Source organism: Cervus canadensis, chromosome X (genome assembly GCF_019320065.1).
Source record: "Cervus canadensis isolate Bull #8, Minnesota chromosome X, ASM1932006v1, whole genome shotgun sequence".
Lineage (NCBI taxonomy): Eukaryota > Metazoa > Chordata > Mammalia > Artiodactyla > Cervidae > Cervus > Cervus canadensis.
In genome coordinates this window covers 74,972,660-74,993,844 of record NC_057419.1, presented here as the reverse complement: position 1 = coordinate 74,993,844, position 21,185 = coordinate 74,972,660, and the positions used below count along the sequence as shown (strand labels likewise).

At 33.8% G+C, this 21,185-nt stretch overlaps 1 protein-coding gene across 1 annotated transcript in view; it reads right to left on the bottom strand.

Moving 5' to 3' along the window:
* The window catches only part of HDX (highly divergent homeobox), a 211,601-nt gene that overhangs the window by 158,391 nt on the left and 32,025 nt on the right, over positions 1–21,185 (bottom strand). Inside the window, exon 3 of the mRNA XM_043459917.1 lies at positions 16,464–17,582. Within this exon, the coding sequence (XP_043315852.1) occupies positions 16,464–17,582 (1,119 nt within the window). The remainder of the gene's footprint in view (positions 1–16,463; positions 17,583–21,185) is intronic.

Here is a 21,185-nt window from a genome sequence, read left to right as displayed (position 1 = left end):
GAAGCCCCCCCCCAAAATGAGAAAAGTTCCTGAATAGAGTTTTCTCCAAGAAGATATACAAAAGGCCAACAGGTACATAAAAAGATGCTCACCATCACTAGTCATTCAGTTCAGTTCATTTCAGTCGCTCAGTCATGTCCGACTCTTTGCGACCCCATGAACCACAGCATGCCAGGCCTCCCTGTCCATCACTAACTCCCGGAGTTTACCCAAACTCATGTCCATTGAGTCGGTGATGCCATCTAACCATCTCATCCTCTGTCGTCCCCTTCTCCTACTTCCTTCAATCTTTCCCAACATCAGGGTCTTTTCAAATGAGTCAGCCCTTTGCATCAGGTGGCCAAAATTAGGGAAGTGCAAATTAAAAACACAATGAGAGATCACCACAAGCCTATTAGAATGGCCATTATCAAAAAGACAAGAGCTAATCAAACGCTGAAGTGGACGTGGGAAAAAGGGAACCCTTGTACAGTGATTTGTTGTTCAGTCACTAAATCGTGTCTGACTCTTTGTGACCCTATGGTTTGCAGCACCCCAGGCTTCTCTCTCCTTTACTATCTCCTGTAGTTTACTCAAACTCATGTGCATTGAGTCAATGATGCCATCCAGCCATCTCATCCTCCGTCACCCTCTTCTCCTCATGCCCTCAGTCTTTCCCAGCATCAGGGTCTTTTCCAATGAGTCAATTTTTCACATCAGGTGGACAAATTATTGGAGCTTCTGGCGAGGTTATAAATTGTATGGAAAGTGGTAGAGTTTCCTCAAAAAATTAAACATAGAACTACCATATGATCCAGCAATTCCACTTATAGGAATATAGCCAAAGGAAATGAAAATATTAAATGAAAAAAATCTATACTCCATGTCATAGCAGTAGTATTTACAGTATGAAAATAACCTAATTGTCCATTGGTTGAGGAATGGATAAAGCAGTTGTGGCATATATGTGCAATGGAATATTATTCAGTCACTAAAAAACAAGGAAGTCATACAATTTGTGACACCGTGGATGGACTTTGAAAGCATTATGCTAAGTAAAATAAGTTAGAGAATAAAATATGGTATAATTTCATTTATATGTGGAATCTAAAAAAATAACAAAAATCATAGAAAAAGAGATCAGACTTGTGGTTACCAAAGTTGGATATAGAGGGTGTGAGAATTGGAGGAAAGTGGTCAAAATTGTAGAAACTCCACATTATAAGGTAAATAAATATTAGGAATATAATGTATAATGTCATGATGATAACTAACATTGATGTATGACATAGAAGTAAGTTCTTAAAAGTTAATCCTAAGAGTTGTCATCATAAGGATAATTTAAAAATTATATATATGAGAATATGGATGTAATCTGAACCTATGATGATAATCACTTCACAATATATGTTAATCAAACTTTCATGTTGTAAGCCTTATACAGTAATGTATGCCCATTAAAAATTAAATAATTAAACTTGCTTCATTTCAAATTTACAAAGTTTTTATCATGAGTGGGTGTTGAATTTTGTTAAAAATCTTTTTTCTGTGTCTATTGAGGTGGTCACATGATTCTTTTTTCATTTTATTAATGTGCTGTAATATATTAAAATGTCAATTAACATCAATATGTTGATGTTAAATATGTTGAATATGTTGAAAATAGGATTTGTTGAAAATATTGAACGAGGATATGTTGAAGCATCCTTGCATCTCAGGGATAATTCCCACTTGATCATGGTGAATATACTGCTGAATTCAGTGTTCAAGTATTTTATTGATGATTCTTGTATTTATATTCATCAGGGATATTGGCCTGCACTTTTCTTTTCTAGCAGTATCCTTTTCTGGTGTTAGTTTCAGGATAACACTGGATTCTTATTTTACAATTTTGGGAAACATCTCTACTCTGATTTTTTGGAAGAATTTGAGATATATTGGAGTTAATGTTCCTTTTAATGTTAGGTAAATTTCACTGGAGAAGCAAAATGTTCCTGGGATTTTATTCACTAAGAAATTAGTGATTACTAATTCAATCATTTTATTAGTAATTGGTCTTTTCACATTTTAAATTTTTTTGATTCAGTCTTGACAAATTGTATGTTAGTAAGAATTTTTTCTATTTTTTCTAGGTTGTCCAATTTGCTTGGGTATAGTTGTTCATAGTAGCCTCTGATGATCCTTTGTATTTCTGTGGTATCAGTAGTAATGTTTCCATTTTCATTTATAATTTTGTTGACTTGGATCCTCTCTCTTTCATCCTTGTATAATCTAGCTAAAGGTTGTTTTTTTTTTTTTTTTCCAAATTTGTTTGCATCTTCTAAGAAGAATCTCTTAATTATTTTAATCTTTCCTATGTTTTCATTTTCTCTATTTCATTTATTTCTGATCTTATCTTCATTACTGCCTTCCAAAAATTTTGGCTCAGTTTGTTTTTCTTTTTCTAGTTATTTGAGGCAGAGTTAGATTATTTTACTTGCAATCTTTCTTGCTTCTTAATATATAGGCATTTATTGCCATGAAGTTCCCTCTTAGAATTGCTTTTGCTGACTCCCACAAGTGCTAGTATATTGTGTTTCCATCTTAGTTTGTCTTGAGAAACTTTTTCCCTTTGAATTACTTCTCTGATTCTTTGGTTATTTGGGAGAGTGTTAATTTCATTTTGCTGTTAAATTTTTCAGCTTTCCTCATTATTTATTTCTATTTTCATGCCATTGTGGTCAGAGAAGATACTCGATATATTTAAATCTTCTTGAATGTGCTAAGACTTGTTTTGTGTTCTAACATACAGTCTATCCTAGAAAATGTTTTATGTGTGTTTGAGAAGAGTATGTATTCTGCTGTTATTAGAATGTTCTATATATGTCTGTTAGGTTTATTTGTTATAGCGTTGTTTATGCACAGTGTTTTCTTATTGTTTCTTTCTCTGGATGCTATCTCCATTGTTGAGAATGGATTACGAAGTCCCTGTTATTGTATTACTGTTTATCTCTTCATTAGCTCTGTTAGTTTTGCTTTATATATTTAGATGTTCTAACATTGGCTTCATACATATATGCAACTGTTATATCTTCTTAATGAATTGCCCCCCTTTTCATTATATGAACTTCTCTGTCTCCTTTTACCATTTTCATTTTAAAGTCTTTTTTTCCCCTGATATTGTTACCCATGCTTTCTTTTCGTTACCATTTGCTTGAAATGTCTTTTCTCCATTCCTTTGCTGTCAATCTATGTGGGTCTTTAAGGCTAAAGTGAGTCTCTTGTAGGCAGCATATCATTGGATCTTGCTCTTTCATTGATTCAACCATACTATGTATTTTATTTGAAGAATTTATCCTGTTTATTAATAAGTAAGTACTTACTATTGTCATTTTCAAGGCTGTTTTATGAATATTTTGTAGATCCATTGTTCCTTGTTGTTTTTTTAACCTACTGTACTTTTTGTGTTGTTGTCTCTTTTGAGATCAGCATTCTTTGAATTCTTTATCATGTTCATTTATGTAACTGTTACAGGATTTTCCCTTGTGTTGAACATGAAGCTTACATAAAATATCTTAAATATATAATGCTTTATTTTAAATTGATCAACTTAACTTCAATAGGATTCCTTAATTTTAGTTTTAATTCTTTTTCCATTTACAGTGGTTATGTTTATTTTGGCTAACTTTTTAACTTATAAGTGAAGTCGCTTAGTCGTGTCCGACTCTTTGCGACCCCATAGACAGTAGCCTGCACCAGGCTCCTCTGTCCATGGGATTTTCTAGGCAAGAGTACTAGAGTGGGTTGCCATTTCCTTCTCCAAGGAATCTTACTGACCCAGAGATCAAATCCAGGTCTCCTGCATTGTAGACAGATGCTCTACCGTCTGAGCCACCAGGGAAGTCCTTTTAATTTATACGCTAGTTATAAATATATTATGCACTGCCAGTACCATATTGCAGACTATAATTATGACTATTTAACATTACTAGCTACCTTTCAGTTTGTATGTTCTTAACTGTATCTTCTGACTTAAAAATAACTCTATTTAGCATTTCCTGTAAGGCAGGTGTGAAAGCAGCTTTTTCTGGGTATAGAGTTTTTGGTTGATATTTTCTTTCAATATTTTGAATATGTCATTCTACTGTCTCCAGGACTGAAAATTTTGTGTTGTAAGATCCACCAATAGTTGTATAGGTGTTCTTTTCTATGCAATTACTCTCTTTCTTTTGCACTCTAAAATTTGACCTTTGTCTTTGACTTTCATGAATTGAATCATAGTGTCTTTCACTGAGACGCTATTCAGATTCAAACTATTCCTTGGGTCACATGTATCTGGATGTCCTTTTCTCTCCTCAGGTCCAGGAAAAATTTAACCATTATTGTTTTAAATATATGTTCTCTCCTTTCTCTTACCTTCTGTAATTCTCATAATGTGAATGGTTTGCTTTTCATCATGTCCCATAATTCCCATTGGCTTTCCTCACTCGTTTTCATTCTTTTTTCTTTCTGCCACTCTGACAGTGCAATTTCCACTGTCCTGTCTTTCAGGTCATTGAATGTTTCTTATGTATGTTCAAACTTATTTTTTTAACCTATACTGAATTTTTCAATTATTGTATTTTTCAGCTTTAAGATTTGTTGTTGTTTGTTTGTTTGTTTGTTTTTAATATGGTTGTTATTTCCTCTTTGAACTGTTTTGTTTATACATGGTTTCCTTTATTTCATTACATTATTTCTCTGTGGTTTCACATAGTTCACAAAACTTCCTTAGCATGACCACTGAATTTTTTCTGAAAGTTCAGAGATCTTTATTTCTTTAAGGTCAGTTGGATGGATGGATGGATGGCATCACCAACTCGATGGACAAGAGTTTGAGCAAGCTCCAGGAGCTGGTGATGGACACAGAAGCCTGACATGCTGCAGTCCATGGGGTCTCAAAGAGTCAGACACAACTGAGTGACTGAACTGAACTGGAGCTAAATTATTTTCCTTTGGTGATGTCAAATCTACGTGATTTTTAGTGATCCTTGATTCCTTAAGTTGGCATCTGTGCATTTTAGTAACTGGTCTCCTCCCTCAGACTTTAAAGGTTCTCACTGGTAGAAATAGCTCTTCACCCATCAACTCAGGCTGAATTTCTGGGTATATCTGCTGGTAATATCCTTGGGCAAGTGGGACTTTTATCAGGGTCTATTCTGGGGCAAGGTCACTGTCCAAGAACTCTGAAGACAGGGATGAGGGTGTGTGCCACTGGCTCAGAATAGTTAGATAGAACTGCTGGCTTGGTATCTTGCTTAATTGAGGCTACAGAATGTACTCTGCAGTTGTTTGGTTTCTTTGTTCAGGCTAACTAGGTATTTAGGGCTGGGAACTATACTCAAGAGTAGGCATGGCTATGAATTTGATTACCTGCCTTGCCAGGGCAGCAGAATAGGCTCTATGACTTTCATATTACTTTGTTTGTGGACCCAAATCAGGCAATACTATGTTCTGAATTCTGTGGCCATACAGGGCTCCCGATTTTGTTCTGCAGATGGAGTAAGTCATGGTTGTGCTCTTTTTAAGTTCCACTGTAAGCATGGCTGTTGGATGGGTTATATACCTTCTCATATGCTCTGATTAGGTTCCCTCTTCAGTTGGACTTAAGGTTATACTCAGAAATGGGTTGGACTACAAATTATATTCCCTGTGTAGACTAAGCAACAGAACCATCTCCAAGGTCAGAAAGACTCTTTGTTTGTTGTCTTAACCCAAGCCAACCCACACCCCAAGATCCCTTACTGAACAGGACCACTGATGTTCTAAAAACTGTTGCTCTGCTGCCCACCTCTTAGCTCAAGTGCTGTTGGGCCCCCAGATCTTCCAGGAGTTGTTACCAGTTCTTGCAGTCAGATGGGGCCAGAAGACACTTTCCACAGTAGGTTGGTCAGCAAAGCTCCTCTTTGAGAATTCAAATCAGACAGACCTGTACCCCATCATGGTCAGAATGCAGCCTTAACTTGGTTCTACAGATGAACAAAAATGCTGTTTGTGATTACTATACAGCAAATACACTATCATATTTGCAAATATGAATGCAGTGTGTCAAGATCCATGTGCTGGTTGTTGCAAGCCTCTCCCCCTTTCTTCATTACAATCAGATTTGTAGTGGTCAAGCCTCACATATTCTCATGAGAATGCCCATGTTGCAGATTAGGTACTCTTGCAAAGTGCTACAAAATGCTGGGGATGGGTTTGTTGTCCCTCAGTTGTCCCCTGATTCTCTCTTCCCACTGGAGAAACAAAGGCTCTGTGGAGACCTGTACACATGGTGCTGTGCTGGCCTAGGTGAGAGACAATGCAGTCAACATGTAGCTACTTCTCTTACCCTTCTAATGCAGTCTATCTTATTCTCTGTGGTGCAAGAGGATGCTTCAGTCTCATCCCCATGTTCTACTATTCTCTCAGTAGTGTCTTATTCTTGAGTTGTTAGTTGTTGTTAGTTGTTAATACTTGTTAGTATTTTTGTTGTGAGGGGAAATGAAATTAATAACAACCTATAGGGGCTTCCCTCATAGCTCAGTTGTTAAAGAATTTGCCTGCAATGCAGGAGACACTGGTTTGATTCCTGAGTTGGGAAGATCCACTGGAGAAGAGATAGGCTACCCACTCCAGTATTCTTGGACTTCCCTGCTGGCTCAGCTGGCAAAGAATTGGCCTGCAATGTGGGAGACCTGGGTTCGATACCTGGGTTGGGAAGATCCCCTGGAGAAGGGAAAGGCTACTCACTCCAGTATTCTGGCCTGGAGAATTCCATAGACTATATAGTCCATGGGGTTGCAAAGAGTCAGACAACTAAGCGACTTTCACTTTCATTTTCATGTTGCCATATAGGTGACATCAGAATCCCCATGATAAAAACTCTTAACAAATTAGATATAGAAGGAACATTCTTCAACATAAAAAATACCATATATGAAAAGCTCACAGCTAACATTATATTCAGTGGTGAAAGGTGGAAGCCTCACTTTTAAGATCAGGAATAAAACAAAAGTGCCAACTTTCATCATTCCTATTCAAGCTAGTACTGGAAGTGCTAGCCAGAGCAATAAGGCAAGAAAAATAAATAAAAGACATAATAATTGGAAAGGAAGAGATATAGTTGGCTCTATTTTCATATGGCAAAATTTTATATATAGAATCCCAAAGAGTCCACCAAAAAACTGTTTGAGCTAATCCATGAATTCAGTAAAGTAGCATGATACTAACACACAAAAATCAGTAACATTTCTACATACTAAAAACTGAATTATCCAAAAAAAGAAATAAAGAAAATTATTCCATTTATGATAGCATTGAAATAATAAAATACTTAGTAATATATTAAATTGGGAGTGAAAAGTGTCTACTCTCTGAACTATAGTACATTAAGTAAAGAAATATAACAAGACACAAACAAAATGGTATCCTGTGTTTATGGATTGGAAAAATTAATATTATTAAAAAGTCAGTACTACCTAAAGCTAACGATAGATTCAATGCAATCCTTATCAAGATTTCAATGATTTTTTTGTGGAAGTATAAAATAATCCTAAAATTTTTGTAGAAGCACAAAAGACTCCAAATATCCAAAACAATTCTGAGAAAGAGCAGGGCAGGTGGTATCACATTCCCTGAATTCAAACTATATTAAAAAGCTATAGTAATCACTACAGGAAACAGTATGGAGGAACCTTAAAAAATTAAAAGTAGAACTATCATATGATCTAGTAATTCTACTTCTGGGTATTTTGCTGAGGAAAACAAAGCATTATTTCAAAAATATATGCATCCTCATGTTCACTGCAGTGCTATTTGCAATAGCCAAGGTATGGAAGCTACCTAAGTGTTCATCAATAGGTGACTGGATAAAGAAAAATCTGATACACACAGACAGTTAGTCATTAAAAAATAAAATTTTGCCATTTGTGACATGGATAGACCTACACAATATTATGGTATGTGAAATAAGTCAGAGAAAAACAAATATCATATGATTTCCCTTATATGTGGAATCTAAAAAACAAATGAACAAACATAAAAAAAACAGAGTCATAGAGACAGAACAAACAGGTCTTTGCTGTGGGGAGGGACATATGAGTGAAATAAGTGAGAGAAATTAAGAGGCACAAGCTTCCAGTTGTAAAACAAATGAGTCATGGGGAAGAAATGTTCAGCGTGGGAAAATGTAGTCAATAATAATGCAATATCTTTGCATGGTGACATGCTAACTAGACTTATCATGGTAGTCATTTTGTAATATATAGAAATATAGAATCACTATGTTATACACCAGAAACTCACATAACGTTATAGGTCAATTATGAGCAAACAAGCTCATAAAAAGATCAGATCTGTGGTTACCAGAGGCAGAGAGGGGAGAAGGAAAAATGGATAAAGGTGGACAGATGTGCAAACTTCCAATTATAAGATAAGCAAGAACTAGGGATACAATGTACAACATGATTAATATTATTAACACTGTTGTATGCTATATATGAAAGTTGTTAAGAGAGTAAATCCTAAGAATTCTCATCACAAGGAAAATGCTTTATTCTTTTATAAAAATTTTATGTCTATATAATATAATGGTAATCATTTCATGATGTATGTAAGTCGAAACATTAAGTTGTGTACTTTAAAACTTATATAGTTCTGCATGTCAATTATATCTACATAAAACTGGAAGGAAAAAAAGCTGCAGTAACCAAAACAGTATGGCAGTGGCATAAAATACAGACACATAGCTCAATGGAGCAGAATCAAGAGCTCAGAAATAAACAAACCCATATAAGTTCAAATAATATTTAACTACAAGACCAAGGTTACTCAATGAAGAAAATTAATAAACATTGCTGGGAAAATTGGATATTCACATGCTAAAGAATGAAACTAAACCCCTATTTTACATCACCCACAAAATTAAGTCAAGATGAATTAAAGACTAGCAACTGTAAGACTCCTAGAAGAAAATAGGAAAAAAATCTCCTTGACACAGATCTTGGCAATGAGTTTTTGTATATGACACCTAAAACACAAGCAACAAAGTAAAAAATAAACAAGCAGAACTACACTAACTAAAATCTTCTGCACAGCAAAAAGAAATGGCTGACAAAATATAAGGACAACCTATGGAATTAGAAAAAATATTTTTAAGCCGTGTGTCTGGGTAGGGTTAATATCCAAAATAAACTTTAAAAACTCATCAACTTAATAACAAAAAAACAATAATCCAGTTAAAAATGGGCAAAGGACCTCAATAGACATTTTCCAAAGAAGACAGATGAATAGCCACCAGGTATATGAAATGGGCTCAGCATCACTAATCATAAGGTAAATGCAAATTAATATCACCATGAGATTTCACCTCAAGATTGTTACAATGCCTATCATCAAAAAAGACAAGAAATAAAAAATGCTGTCAAAGATGAGGGTAAAAGGGAAAACTTGCACACTGTTGGTGGGATTATAAATTGGTACTGGCATTACACAAAATGGTATGAAGGATCCTCAATAATTTAAAAATAAAACTGCCATATAATCAATCAATTTCACTTCTGGGAATATATCTAATGGAGACAAGGATGTACTGTACAACACTTGAAACTTTGCTAAATTTTTTGTGGCAGCCTGGATAGGAGGGGAGTTTAGGGGGCATGGAAACATGTATATGTATGGCTGAAGCTCTTTGCTGTTCATCTGAAACTATCACAACATGGTTAATCCGCTATACACCAATACAAAATAAAAAGTTTTTTTTTTTTTAAGAGAAAAGAGATATGCACCCTGATATTCATAGCGACATTATTTAAAATAGTCAAGACATGCAAACAACCTAAGTGACCATCAACAGATTAATGGATAAAGAAGCTATAAAATATAGAGAGAATGGAATATTATTCAGCCATAAACAGGATGAAATTTAGCCATTCACAATAACACGAGTGGACCTGAAGGGCATTACGCTACATAAAATAAATCAGAGAGAGACAACTGATAAATGATCTTACTTATATGTGGAATCTAAAACAAATAGATTTAAAAAACCTAACCTCATAGACAAGGGTATCTGATTTGTGCTTACCAGAGGCAGGGAACTGGGGAGTGGGAATTGGATGAAAATGATTAAAGGTACAAATTTCCACTTAAAAGATAAAAAAGTGCTAGGAATGTAATGTACAGCATCATGACTATAGTTAACACTGCTGTTGCCTTGAATATTTGAAAATTGTTAAGAGAGTAGTTCCCAAGAATTCTTGTTACAAGGAAAGAAAGAGTTTTTATTTTTTAAAAAAATACACACTAGATAATGGATATTAACTAAGCTTATTGCTTAGTAATAAATACTGAATTGCTTAGTAGTCATTTCATGTGAATAAAATCATTGTGCTGAACACCTTAAATTTGCAGAGTACTGTATGTTAATTATATCTTAGTAAAACTGAAAAAAAGATATACAAAAAAAAGCCAAAAAATAAAATGAAAAGAAAAAAATGCAATATGCCATGTTAACAAAATAAATAGAAAAATGCACATGAACATATCTCATTAGATACAGAAATAGCATTTGACAATAGTCCAACCCATATTCATGATAAAAGTACTCAACAAACCAGGAATAAAAGGGGACTTTTATTCTTTATCATCCTGATAAAGACCATCTACAAAATCCCCACAGATAATACCATATTTGTTCGACATTGATTGTTTTCCATTTAACATCAAGACGATAAAGATGTCTTACTGCTTCTATTCAGCATTGTATTGAAAGTTCTAGCAATTAGCTAATAAAAAGAAATAAAATGCAGTAAGGTTTTACACAAGTAAAACTATCTGTGCTAACAGATGGCATGACTTTATATAAATAAAACCTTAAGAAATACACTAGTATTTAACTAATAGATTAGTTCAATACTTTCTCAGGATACAATATCAATGTACAAAATTCAATCATTCAAATCCAACAATTAAATTGAGAAATTCCATTTAAAATAACATTAAAAGTTATATACTTATATATAAATTTAAAACAATAAAGACAAGACTTGACTGAAAAGTACAACACACTGTTAAAAGAAATTAAATAAGATCTAACAAGTATAAAGGCATACCATGTTCACAGATCAGAAGACACAGGATTATTAATACAAGAGTATTCCCCAAATTTATCCACAGGTCAGCCTGATGACTATCAAAATTCCATATGTTTTTTCAGAAAGTGATAAGCTAATCCTAAAATTCATGTGCAAATTTAAGGGACCTAGAATAGCCAAAATAATTTAGATAAAGTAGAAGACATTTGGAGGACTCACATGTCCCAATTTCAAAACTTCCTACAAAGGTATAGCAATTCAAATAGTGCTGTATCAGCATAAGAAGAAATATATATATATATAGTCTCAAAACAATAGAACTGAGAGTCCAGAAATAAAGCCTTCCATATAATCAATTGATTTCAAAAAGGATGACAAGACCATTCAATGGGGAAAGTATAATCTTTTAAATAAGTGGTGATGGGACAGTTGGATATTCATATACTATATAATCAAGAAAAACTCCTACCTCATAATATACACAAAAACAAACTCAAAACAAATGAACCATCTATATGTGACAGATACAAGTATAAAATTCTCAGAGGAAAATATGTGAGTCAGTGTTTGTTACTTCAGCTTAGGTAATAGCTTCTTAGATACAATACCAAAAGCACAAGAAACAACAGGAAAAAAAAAAACCAGATAAATTGGACTTGATCAAAATTAAAAGCATTTGTGTTTAAACAATATCCCCATGAAAGTGAAAAGATAGTGTATGAAGCGGGAGAAAATATTTGTAAGTCATATATCTGACAAGGATTAGTATAGAGAATATGAACTGAACACTCACAACTCAAAGAACAAACGAACATTTACAAAATGGCTAAATTCTCTAAATAGGCATTTCTCCAAATAAGATATTTAAATGGTCAATAAGCATATAAAAAGAGAGTTAAAATTGTTAGCTGTGAGAGAAATGCAGATCAAGACTTCCATTACAGTGACTATAATCAAAATCACTGATGTGACAAGTGTTTGTCAGGATATGGAGAAACTGGAATCCTTTTACACTGATGGTTGGATTGTAAAGTGATACAACCACTTCAGAAAAAAAAAATTGGTGTTTCCTCAAAACTCTAAGCATAGAATCACAATATGAACTAGAAATATACTCCAGGATATATAGCCAAGAGATATGAAAAAAATATTTCCACACATAAATTTGGATATACAATGTGGAAACAACCCAAATGTTCATCAACTAATGAATGGATAAACAATCAATGCTATATATACACAATGGAATATCATAGAACAATGCAAAAGAATGAATTATTGATACATACTATAAAATGGACCTTGAAAACATTACGCTACCTGAAAGAAACCAGTTACAAAAATCCATCATATTGCATTATTCCATTTATAATAATATTTAGAATAGGTGAATCCGTAGAGAGAGAAAGATTGATGATTGTCTCGTGCTGGGATGGGAGATTTGGTGTGCTAATGAGTACGTAGTTTATTTTTGAATTAATGAAATGTTCTAAAATTAGATTGATACTGCTTGAACACATCTGTGAGTATATTAAAAACTATTTAATTGTACGCTTTCGAAGTGTGACCACTGTACTATGTGAATTATATCTCAATAAAGTTATTTTAAATTATCCATGCTAACTACAAGGGCTTCCTTAGTGGCTCAGTCAATAAAGAATCTGCCTGCAATGCAGGAGACATGAATTCGATTCCTGGGTCGGGAAGATCTCCAGAAGAAGGAAATGGCAACCCACTCCAGTATTCTTGCTTGGAAAACCCCTGGCCAGAGGAGCCTGGTGGGCTACAGTCCATGAGGTTTCAAAAGAGTCAGACACAACATAGCAACTAAATATGCTAACTACATCTATTCAACACAGATTACTATTACTTTTTAAAAGTTGAATATTGCCTGAGAGTTATTTTAGCAAAGTTATTCAATCTTACTGGCACTCCCTTTCTGCAGCTCAAACTACCATTTGTATTGGTTCAGAAATGATGTTTACAGTTTTTACAGCCATTAAATTTCCATGTTTACTTTAAAAATGCACTTAAACCTATAAACACTGAATAAATTTGGAGGATGCTATCAAAGTACTTCTACTGTTAGAGATACATTGTACTTCTTTAGTACCTTTTAAAGAAAGCTCAAAATGTTCTAACTCTATTAACTTCTAAGTTGCTATGATGTCCATGAGAGTTGAGAAGACAGTTAATTATTAAGTAACAATAATAATTGCAACAAACCTAAATTTATACCATTTGTCTTCAAATATCTTCACATAGGTTATCATCAATTATTAATCTGTTATCAACATAGCACTCAACAAAAATAGGTGTACTGGCATGAACATAATATGGAAAGTGAATGGCAGCTTGGAGCCCAATACAGTTGCAATCTAGCCCCAAAGGAATGGGGTCAGCCTGAAATAGAGCTGGGCTATATAATGTGGTATTCCACAGTGACTCTAAAGAAGAGCCAATTTCAACTTCCTAGCTTCCTCATGTATTCCTCAATTTGTATTCAGCCACCTATATAGCCTGGAACTAGACTATACTCCAGGAATAGAACCTCAGCTTGAAGATACTTGGCACAACAGAGAAAAGAGACAGATAACTTTGTCACATAGTCCCAATGTCAGAAACTTAGAAAATTGCTTGCTTGCTTATACTTTCATAGCTAGAAAGTTGACAAGATGGTCATTGGTTTTATCTTTCTAGGTCCTCATCTACTAATAATACAGGTAGGTAATAGAACATCATCAAAATCTTGGATAACTACCATGGGCTGAACGTTTGTATCCCAGCTCAATCCACATGTTGAAATCTAATCCCCAAGGTGCTGGTATTTCAAAGTGTGGCATTTAGGAGATGATTAGGTCATGAGAATGGAGCCCTCAAGAATGGGACTAGTTTCCTTATAAAAGAGACCCCAGAGAGCTCCCTTGGCGCTTCTAACATGTGAGAAGTCAGTGAAAAGACAGCTATCTATGAATTAGGAAGCAGGCACTCACCAGACACTAAATCAGCCAGCAGCTTGATCTGGGGCTTCCAAGACTCCAGAACTAATAGAAATAAATGTTTGTTGGGTTTTAAGTCACCCTGTCTATGATATTTTTGTACTAGGAACCCAAATGGATTGCCATTAATCTTCATGGACTGCACTTGCCCAGGCTGCCTTGGTTCCCTAAGATCTCCATTAATTAAAATAAAGGCGGGACATAAAAAGAATGTGTCAATTATACTTCAATTCTGCAAACACTGTCTACCATACTTTCTCAGGTCAAGTTGGAGGAGGTCTGTTATAATATAAATAGAAATATATGGGCTTTTAATACATAGATTATGGTGAAGTTGAGAGCTGATTTCCAATATTCTTTCAGTTATTTATTTCTCAACCACCTTGTGATAACTGTGGGCTGTGCAATATTTTACTTGAAATGAAATGTAAAGAAGACCTGGACTAGCAGAGGTTCATTAACTTTCCAACCATGATGTAACAAGTATAATAAAGTTCATTTGCCAGGAATGTACAAGGAGCCTTGCACAGATTGTTATTTCATGTACAGCATTCCTGTGAAACAGGTATTAAATGCATTATACAAATGAAGAAACTGTTACACAGAGAGTTTAGGACACTTGTCTGAGGGCACACAAGTAGAAAGTAGCAGAGCCTAGATTTGAATCCAGGTCTGTCTGGTTCTAAATCCATGTCCTAATTTTTGTCAGATTGTCTTTCTTTAAAGAGATTACTTTTCAAAAAAATGTAGCTAAGTTTTATTCCATTTAAAAGTTACTTTCATATAAAATAAACTTAATTTCTTTAAACTTTCAGTCAGGAAAAAAGATAAAGACTATAAAAATGTAAAACCATAGGAGCAATCAGTTTAAAAAAAAAACTAAAAATTAAACTCTGCACTCTCAAGCCTCCAAATATTCTATATTGTTAGGCTGTATGGTAAAGTAGAAAAAAGAAATCCCACATGATGCATTTCTGAGTTGGAATCTTGGTCCTGTCCTGTATTGGCTGTATGATTCTAGACATGATATTAAAATGTGGATAAAATGCTTATATGATCAGACTGCCATGAAGATTAAATGAGATGAAGTATATAAATTTACTGATGGTGCCTAGTACATGCAAGGTCCTCAACAAATCATAAATGTTATTGTTATGATTGTTAGGAGCAACACTGAGGGGATGAAGAAGTACAAAAGAGTTAGGTGAGTGAAAGGGGGCATTGTGGAGGATCCTACAGGCATAGTTCAATGTTACTTTAATCATGCCTTAGAAAAGAACAAACATAGAAAAATGAAAAGATCCTTAATAAGAAATGTCTACTAATGATGATGATGGAGTAGTCTTCTGTTAGAGGTAGGTGCCAGAAAGATACTTCCTATACTCTTTTATTGCATTTCATTTTGTAGCAGGGAGCTATAAGATAAAAGGAGTCAAGAGAAGTTGGTTCCTTATATTGGTTGAGAATAGCCTGGAAGCATTTTAAATACAGACACAAAATACTGTGTTTGAAAATGAAAGAGTCTAGCTAGTAGCAAGAAAAAATAGCAAACATTCCTGTCCTGCTATTCAAATTCTCTGAAGCAGATTTTTCAGATACATCTATGGCCTTAAGAGATATTCTGAAGTAGGTTTATACCTCACTGTTGAGATTATTTGAAGCATATATAAATAACTAAAGAAATAATGCCTATTTCTGCACAGGTCTAAAATTGTTTTAATTCTCACTCTGAACTTATATCTTCCTTACAAAACAACACAGTATTGTAATTATCCTCCAATTAAAAATAAATAAATTTAAAACAATAAAAAGTAAATGTTTTTAAAAAGACAGTTTGATTAATGCTGCACTTAATGTTTTAATAAAGCATTTACTCAAAAAAAAATTGGCTGAGTTATTGCAGACTCTGACTTCTCAACCACTGTCACCTAGAGCAATGATTGACTTGCCTGGCTATGTACCCAGGGAAGGCACCACTCATCCAGTGACATCTTCCCAAACTGCAAGTAAAAACCATAGCAAGAATTATCTATGTTCAAGAGGATGCATCTAGACAATTTAGTCCTATTTTAGTGATGAGAAATGCCATGCTTCCCATAAGGCTATTATTGCCCGGACCAGATAATTTTAAATGTTAGGAGAAGGTTGCTATGTTTTAGCAATTATTAACTTCCATGAAAAAAAAAAGGACTCACCATTTTTAAACATGACAAAGAAAGCATAAAATTCTTTAAAGAGTTGACCCCCAAACTGCCATTTAGAAGAAAAAAAAATTCAAATTACTTCAAAATATGAGTTAAGTGACCCAGGTATCAAGTCTAGTTGATTACCAACACAATTTTTATACCAACAAATTTTTATGAAACCTTTATAAAACAAACTTACACATTACCTGGTAATTGTTTTGGTTTTGTGATAACCTCAATTGGTTTGATGATGCGAAATGTGAAGAAAAATTACTTCGTGATGGATTTGTATTACTGTACATTGCAGTAGACGCTGTATGTAATGAGGTCCGTGGTGTCAAATGGTATTCTCTGTTTTGATACAGTACATTGTCTGACAAGTCTCTAATATTCACCATTTGTGAATTTGGCATATTTCTTCCTTGTCCAGGCAAAGTTGTACTTTGGTTCTCAGCTCGAAGGGAACTGCCACTTTCATAAAATCTTGAGTAGTTTGGTATCTGTGCTCCCATCAATGCCAATTCTTCCTCTCTGGCATACTCATCATCAACATCTCCAGTCTCCATTGCAATGGACAAACAAGTTCCTTCTGTTGAATTAGGAGGCTTCTGTGGGGCATTTCCTCCCAGAATTCTCTGTGGGTAATCACTAACTGCCAGTGAAAATACTTCACGGATTTCCAAATTTTGTGTTCTGCAGTAAGGGTCTCTAACAGATGATTTTTGCCCACATAAGTTATGTGATGCTAGACCTGTGTGTTCAGGCTTATATGACCTTTGAATTCCAACTGGTTCAATTTTGCAAGGTCGGTGGCACACAGATGGCTTTTGAGGTACCGTCATCTCAGAGGCTTGCACTGAAGAGCTTCCATAGTTTTTCTTTGTGTGATTGTATACAGAATTTCCAGCATTTAGCACACTTGTCTGTCTTGACAAAATAATTGTTTTTTCACCTAAGAGTAAAGAGGCATTTTTACAGTGTGCTACTTGTCTTTGAACAGGAATGTGCAACTGAAACTCAGTATCATTTTTACTGGCTGTTTTTTGGATAGGGATTTTATGTGCTTCTGTAATTTGTGTATTTGAATGCTTGGTTGTCTCTTGTCTACTTGATGAACTGGCTGGACTGTATATACCAGTTATGATGACATCATTATTGGGCGATGTCCAAGAAGACTGTTGACTTGAGGGTGAAGCAATGTTAACCACATTTCTGACTGTAACGTCTGGAGCTGCCAAAGAAGTACCAGAAACAGTTCCTGTTGTTGTTGCTCCTGATTCAGAATTCTTACTACTCATTTTTCTTCTCTTATTGCCAACCCACGTCTGGAAGGATAAAAAAAAAATATATATATATATATATATATATAATGGAAAAGTTCTTAATAAAAAACCAATAAAATCAATTTCTATGTGATAAATTATATTTTCATTTGTCATAAAATCAAGGCCTATACAAATTTAAAAGAAAAAATATACAGTAAAAGAAAAAGCAAAATATAAGATCAGAGACCATCAGGAACCAGCACGTAATAAATATGTAGAAACATTGTGAATTGTTTGTGAAGGTTGCTCTGTTGTGTCCAACTCTTTGTGATCCTGTGGACTATACAGTCCATGAAATTCTCCAGGCCAGGATACTGGAGTGGGTAGCCTTTCCCTTCTCCAGGGGATCTTCCCAATCTAGGGATTGAGCCCAAGTGTACTGCATTGCAGGCGGATTCTTCACCAGCCAAGCCACAGGGAAGCCCAAGAATGCTGGAGTGGGCAGTCTATCCCTTCTCCAGTGGATCTTCCCAACCCAGGAATCAAACCCAGGTTTCCTGCACTGCAGACGGATTCTTTACCAATTGAACTATCAGGGAAGCCCCAGAAACTGATAGAATAGTATTATTGTTTTTCTCCTCAAAATCCAGGCAATTAATCTGTAGCAAGAACTTCTGTTCAATGAATATATCATAACTTGGTTAATTTAATATTGCTAGGAATTTAGATTACTTTTAAAATATTCACTATTATAAGCCATATTGAAATACACCATTGTACATGCATCATTGTTCTATTGGTCCATTAGAATGCCATCCTAGAAGGAAAATTGCTTGACTTTTTGACATTTTCAAATTACCCTCCAATGTATAAAAGTACTGGCTTCCCCACACCTCAACAACACTTTGCATTATCCTTTTGTAGTATCTATAAGCCCAGGAGTTAAGAAAAGGTATATAGTTGCTGTTTAGATTTTAGTTTCTATGGTTACTTTCATTGAATTGCTTACACGTTACCTATACCAGTTAAAACAAACTTAATTTTTATATTGGGGTGTTTGTCATTTTTAATTTATTTATAACAGCAATTTTCTACTAGAGTTGGCAGCACTTTGTCACAAGTTGCAAACACTTCCAGTTTGTCATCAATTTATGGTAGCTATTTTCTTTTTTATGCTTCTATCTACTTACTGAATTTTATACACTGAATATATATTACTTTTGTTTTCTTTTAGCCTTTCTTTTTTCTTTCTTTTTTTGGCCACCTTATTTATTTTTCAATTGAAGGATAATTGCATTACACAATTTTGTTGTTTTCTGTCAAACATCAACAAGAATCAGCCATGGATATAAACAACAAAAAAAAAATCAATAAAAATAATACCAGTGGTTGGCATTTAGGATTTGATTACAAAATATATACTTTTATATAAGTATTATAACAATCTTAGTATTATTACACTGAATCATTATTCCTTTTAAAATGTACAATAAATATTATGCTCCATAAAACAATCACTAAAATTTATAATTATTTTAAAATGCATATCATCTTATAAACTACTAAAACACATTAATCTAAAAACTTCAAAAAATAAATAAGTGAAAACATTAAATGGCCTAGCCTTGCACAAACGTGGTGCTAGGTATATTTGGTTAATTTAATGGGATTAAATTACTTTTGAAGTACTGCACAAATCATCCAATTTTCAATGTATATTTTATATTGTATACAACATCAGACATTGTAAAACTATAAATAAAAGTTAACACTGAATTTCATTATATGTTTATATATATATGTATATATATATATATGCTACTTTGCATATATATGCATATATATATATATATATGCTACTTTGCTAGGCATAATTTTTCTAATTTTGTAAGTGAAGAAACTGAGAATCAGAAATATTAAGTAGCTTGTAGAAGGATCTCCTGACCAGTTACTGGCAGAGCAAGGAATCAAAATCAATTTAATTTTGACCTCAACGAACATTATCCTTTCACTTTGGTGAGAAACTCCTGAAATGGAGTTGGCCATTTCTGTGGGTCATTTTAATTTTATAATTAGTACTTATCTAATAATATGTTCCAGAAACAGAGGTGCTCGCTCCATTTTGCTTCACATGAGGCTGTGGAAATGTAAAACTGACTCTTATGTAGTTTACTAAAGAGCAGAAGTGAGGATTACAAGCAGAGAGACAAATGAATATAAATGTCACAAGAGAAGGAGGTAGGGGGAAAATTACAAGATTTTAAAGTATATACTCAAGAGTAATATTTAAAAAGAAATGCTTGTGAATAAGAATAATTTCAATTTATGGTTCAAAAAGGTGAATATTACAAATACTCAAAATAAGTCACTATGTTATGACTTTTCAAATAAGAAGAATATGCACAGGAAGCATGATGCTTTGTAATTTTAAAATTAAAAAAATTTTCAATGGGAAAGCATAGTGAATTGATAAAGTTTGAACTCAAGATCTACTACATCTGGAGGGCAGCTCTGGGCAAGATTTCTAAGAAAATAAACAACCTATCATTTTCCCATCATAGTATCTATCTTAACACAAGAATTTTAAGAGCAATATTATTACATTGCAAATTTATGGCTTACTTTAATAGTTTTATAGTTCACATATGTAATTACTTAAATAGTTTACTAGATATTTATATCATGTACCCATGTAAAGCAAAATGCAATTGAATATCAAATGAATATGAAACTCAGCTATCTAACAATCTCACTTGTTCAGAATGCAGCCAATATAGATGTCACAAGATCCATGTACTTTACTGAAAGGAAAATCCTTGATCTTAAAACTCTTAATCTTATTTTGCACATAATTTTACCAAACCTGGTATCCTAATCTATAGTAAATCAGAAATAACAAAACAAGAGGGACATTGGTAATAGTGATTGCTGTTGAAAGCACCTTCATAGCACTAAAACTAAGAATTTTCATTAAATATTACTTGCTAAAAAGAAGAAAGGAAAATCATAAGAGAACTGATGTGAGAAATTGTTAAATGTCTGGGGTTCTTTAGTAAAGGAGAAAATCACCTCGTGTACCTTACCATGCTATAAGCATCATTATTTTATAGCACAGTATAGTAATAGATTTACACAGTAAAACTGAGTCAAAAAGTAAAGATTCAGTTATTTTCAATAGTTTATATTCAAATAAAGTAGGAAAGTATATAGTTAAGAATTACTTTATATTAAAATGTTGAAAATAAAGAGATTTCATTACCTAAGGGTTCCCAATAACAGAATTAAATTTTACTAAAAGTCTTCAGCTACAGGATCCAAAATTGACCAATGCATATATAGTATAAAAGATTCTCATTCCAAAAGTTTCATTGATGAGAGGGAAAAAAATGGGTTAATCAAAATTGATATGATGAACATTTGGGGTTTGGAACTAATAAAGTGATACTACATAGAAAAAAAGAAAGGTAATGAACTTGGGTAACCTATCCTTGGTGTCCATAAAATTATTTTTCAGTCAACTTTTTAGAAATTCAATGTCTCCAAACTTTTCCTTTTTCTATACTTCTTCTTTGTTTTCCTGTTCTTTTACCCCACAATATATATAGATATATAGATATACTGTGCTTAGTCACTCAATCATGTCTGACTCTTTGCGACCCCCAT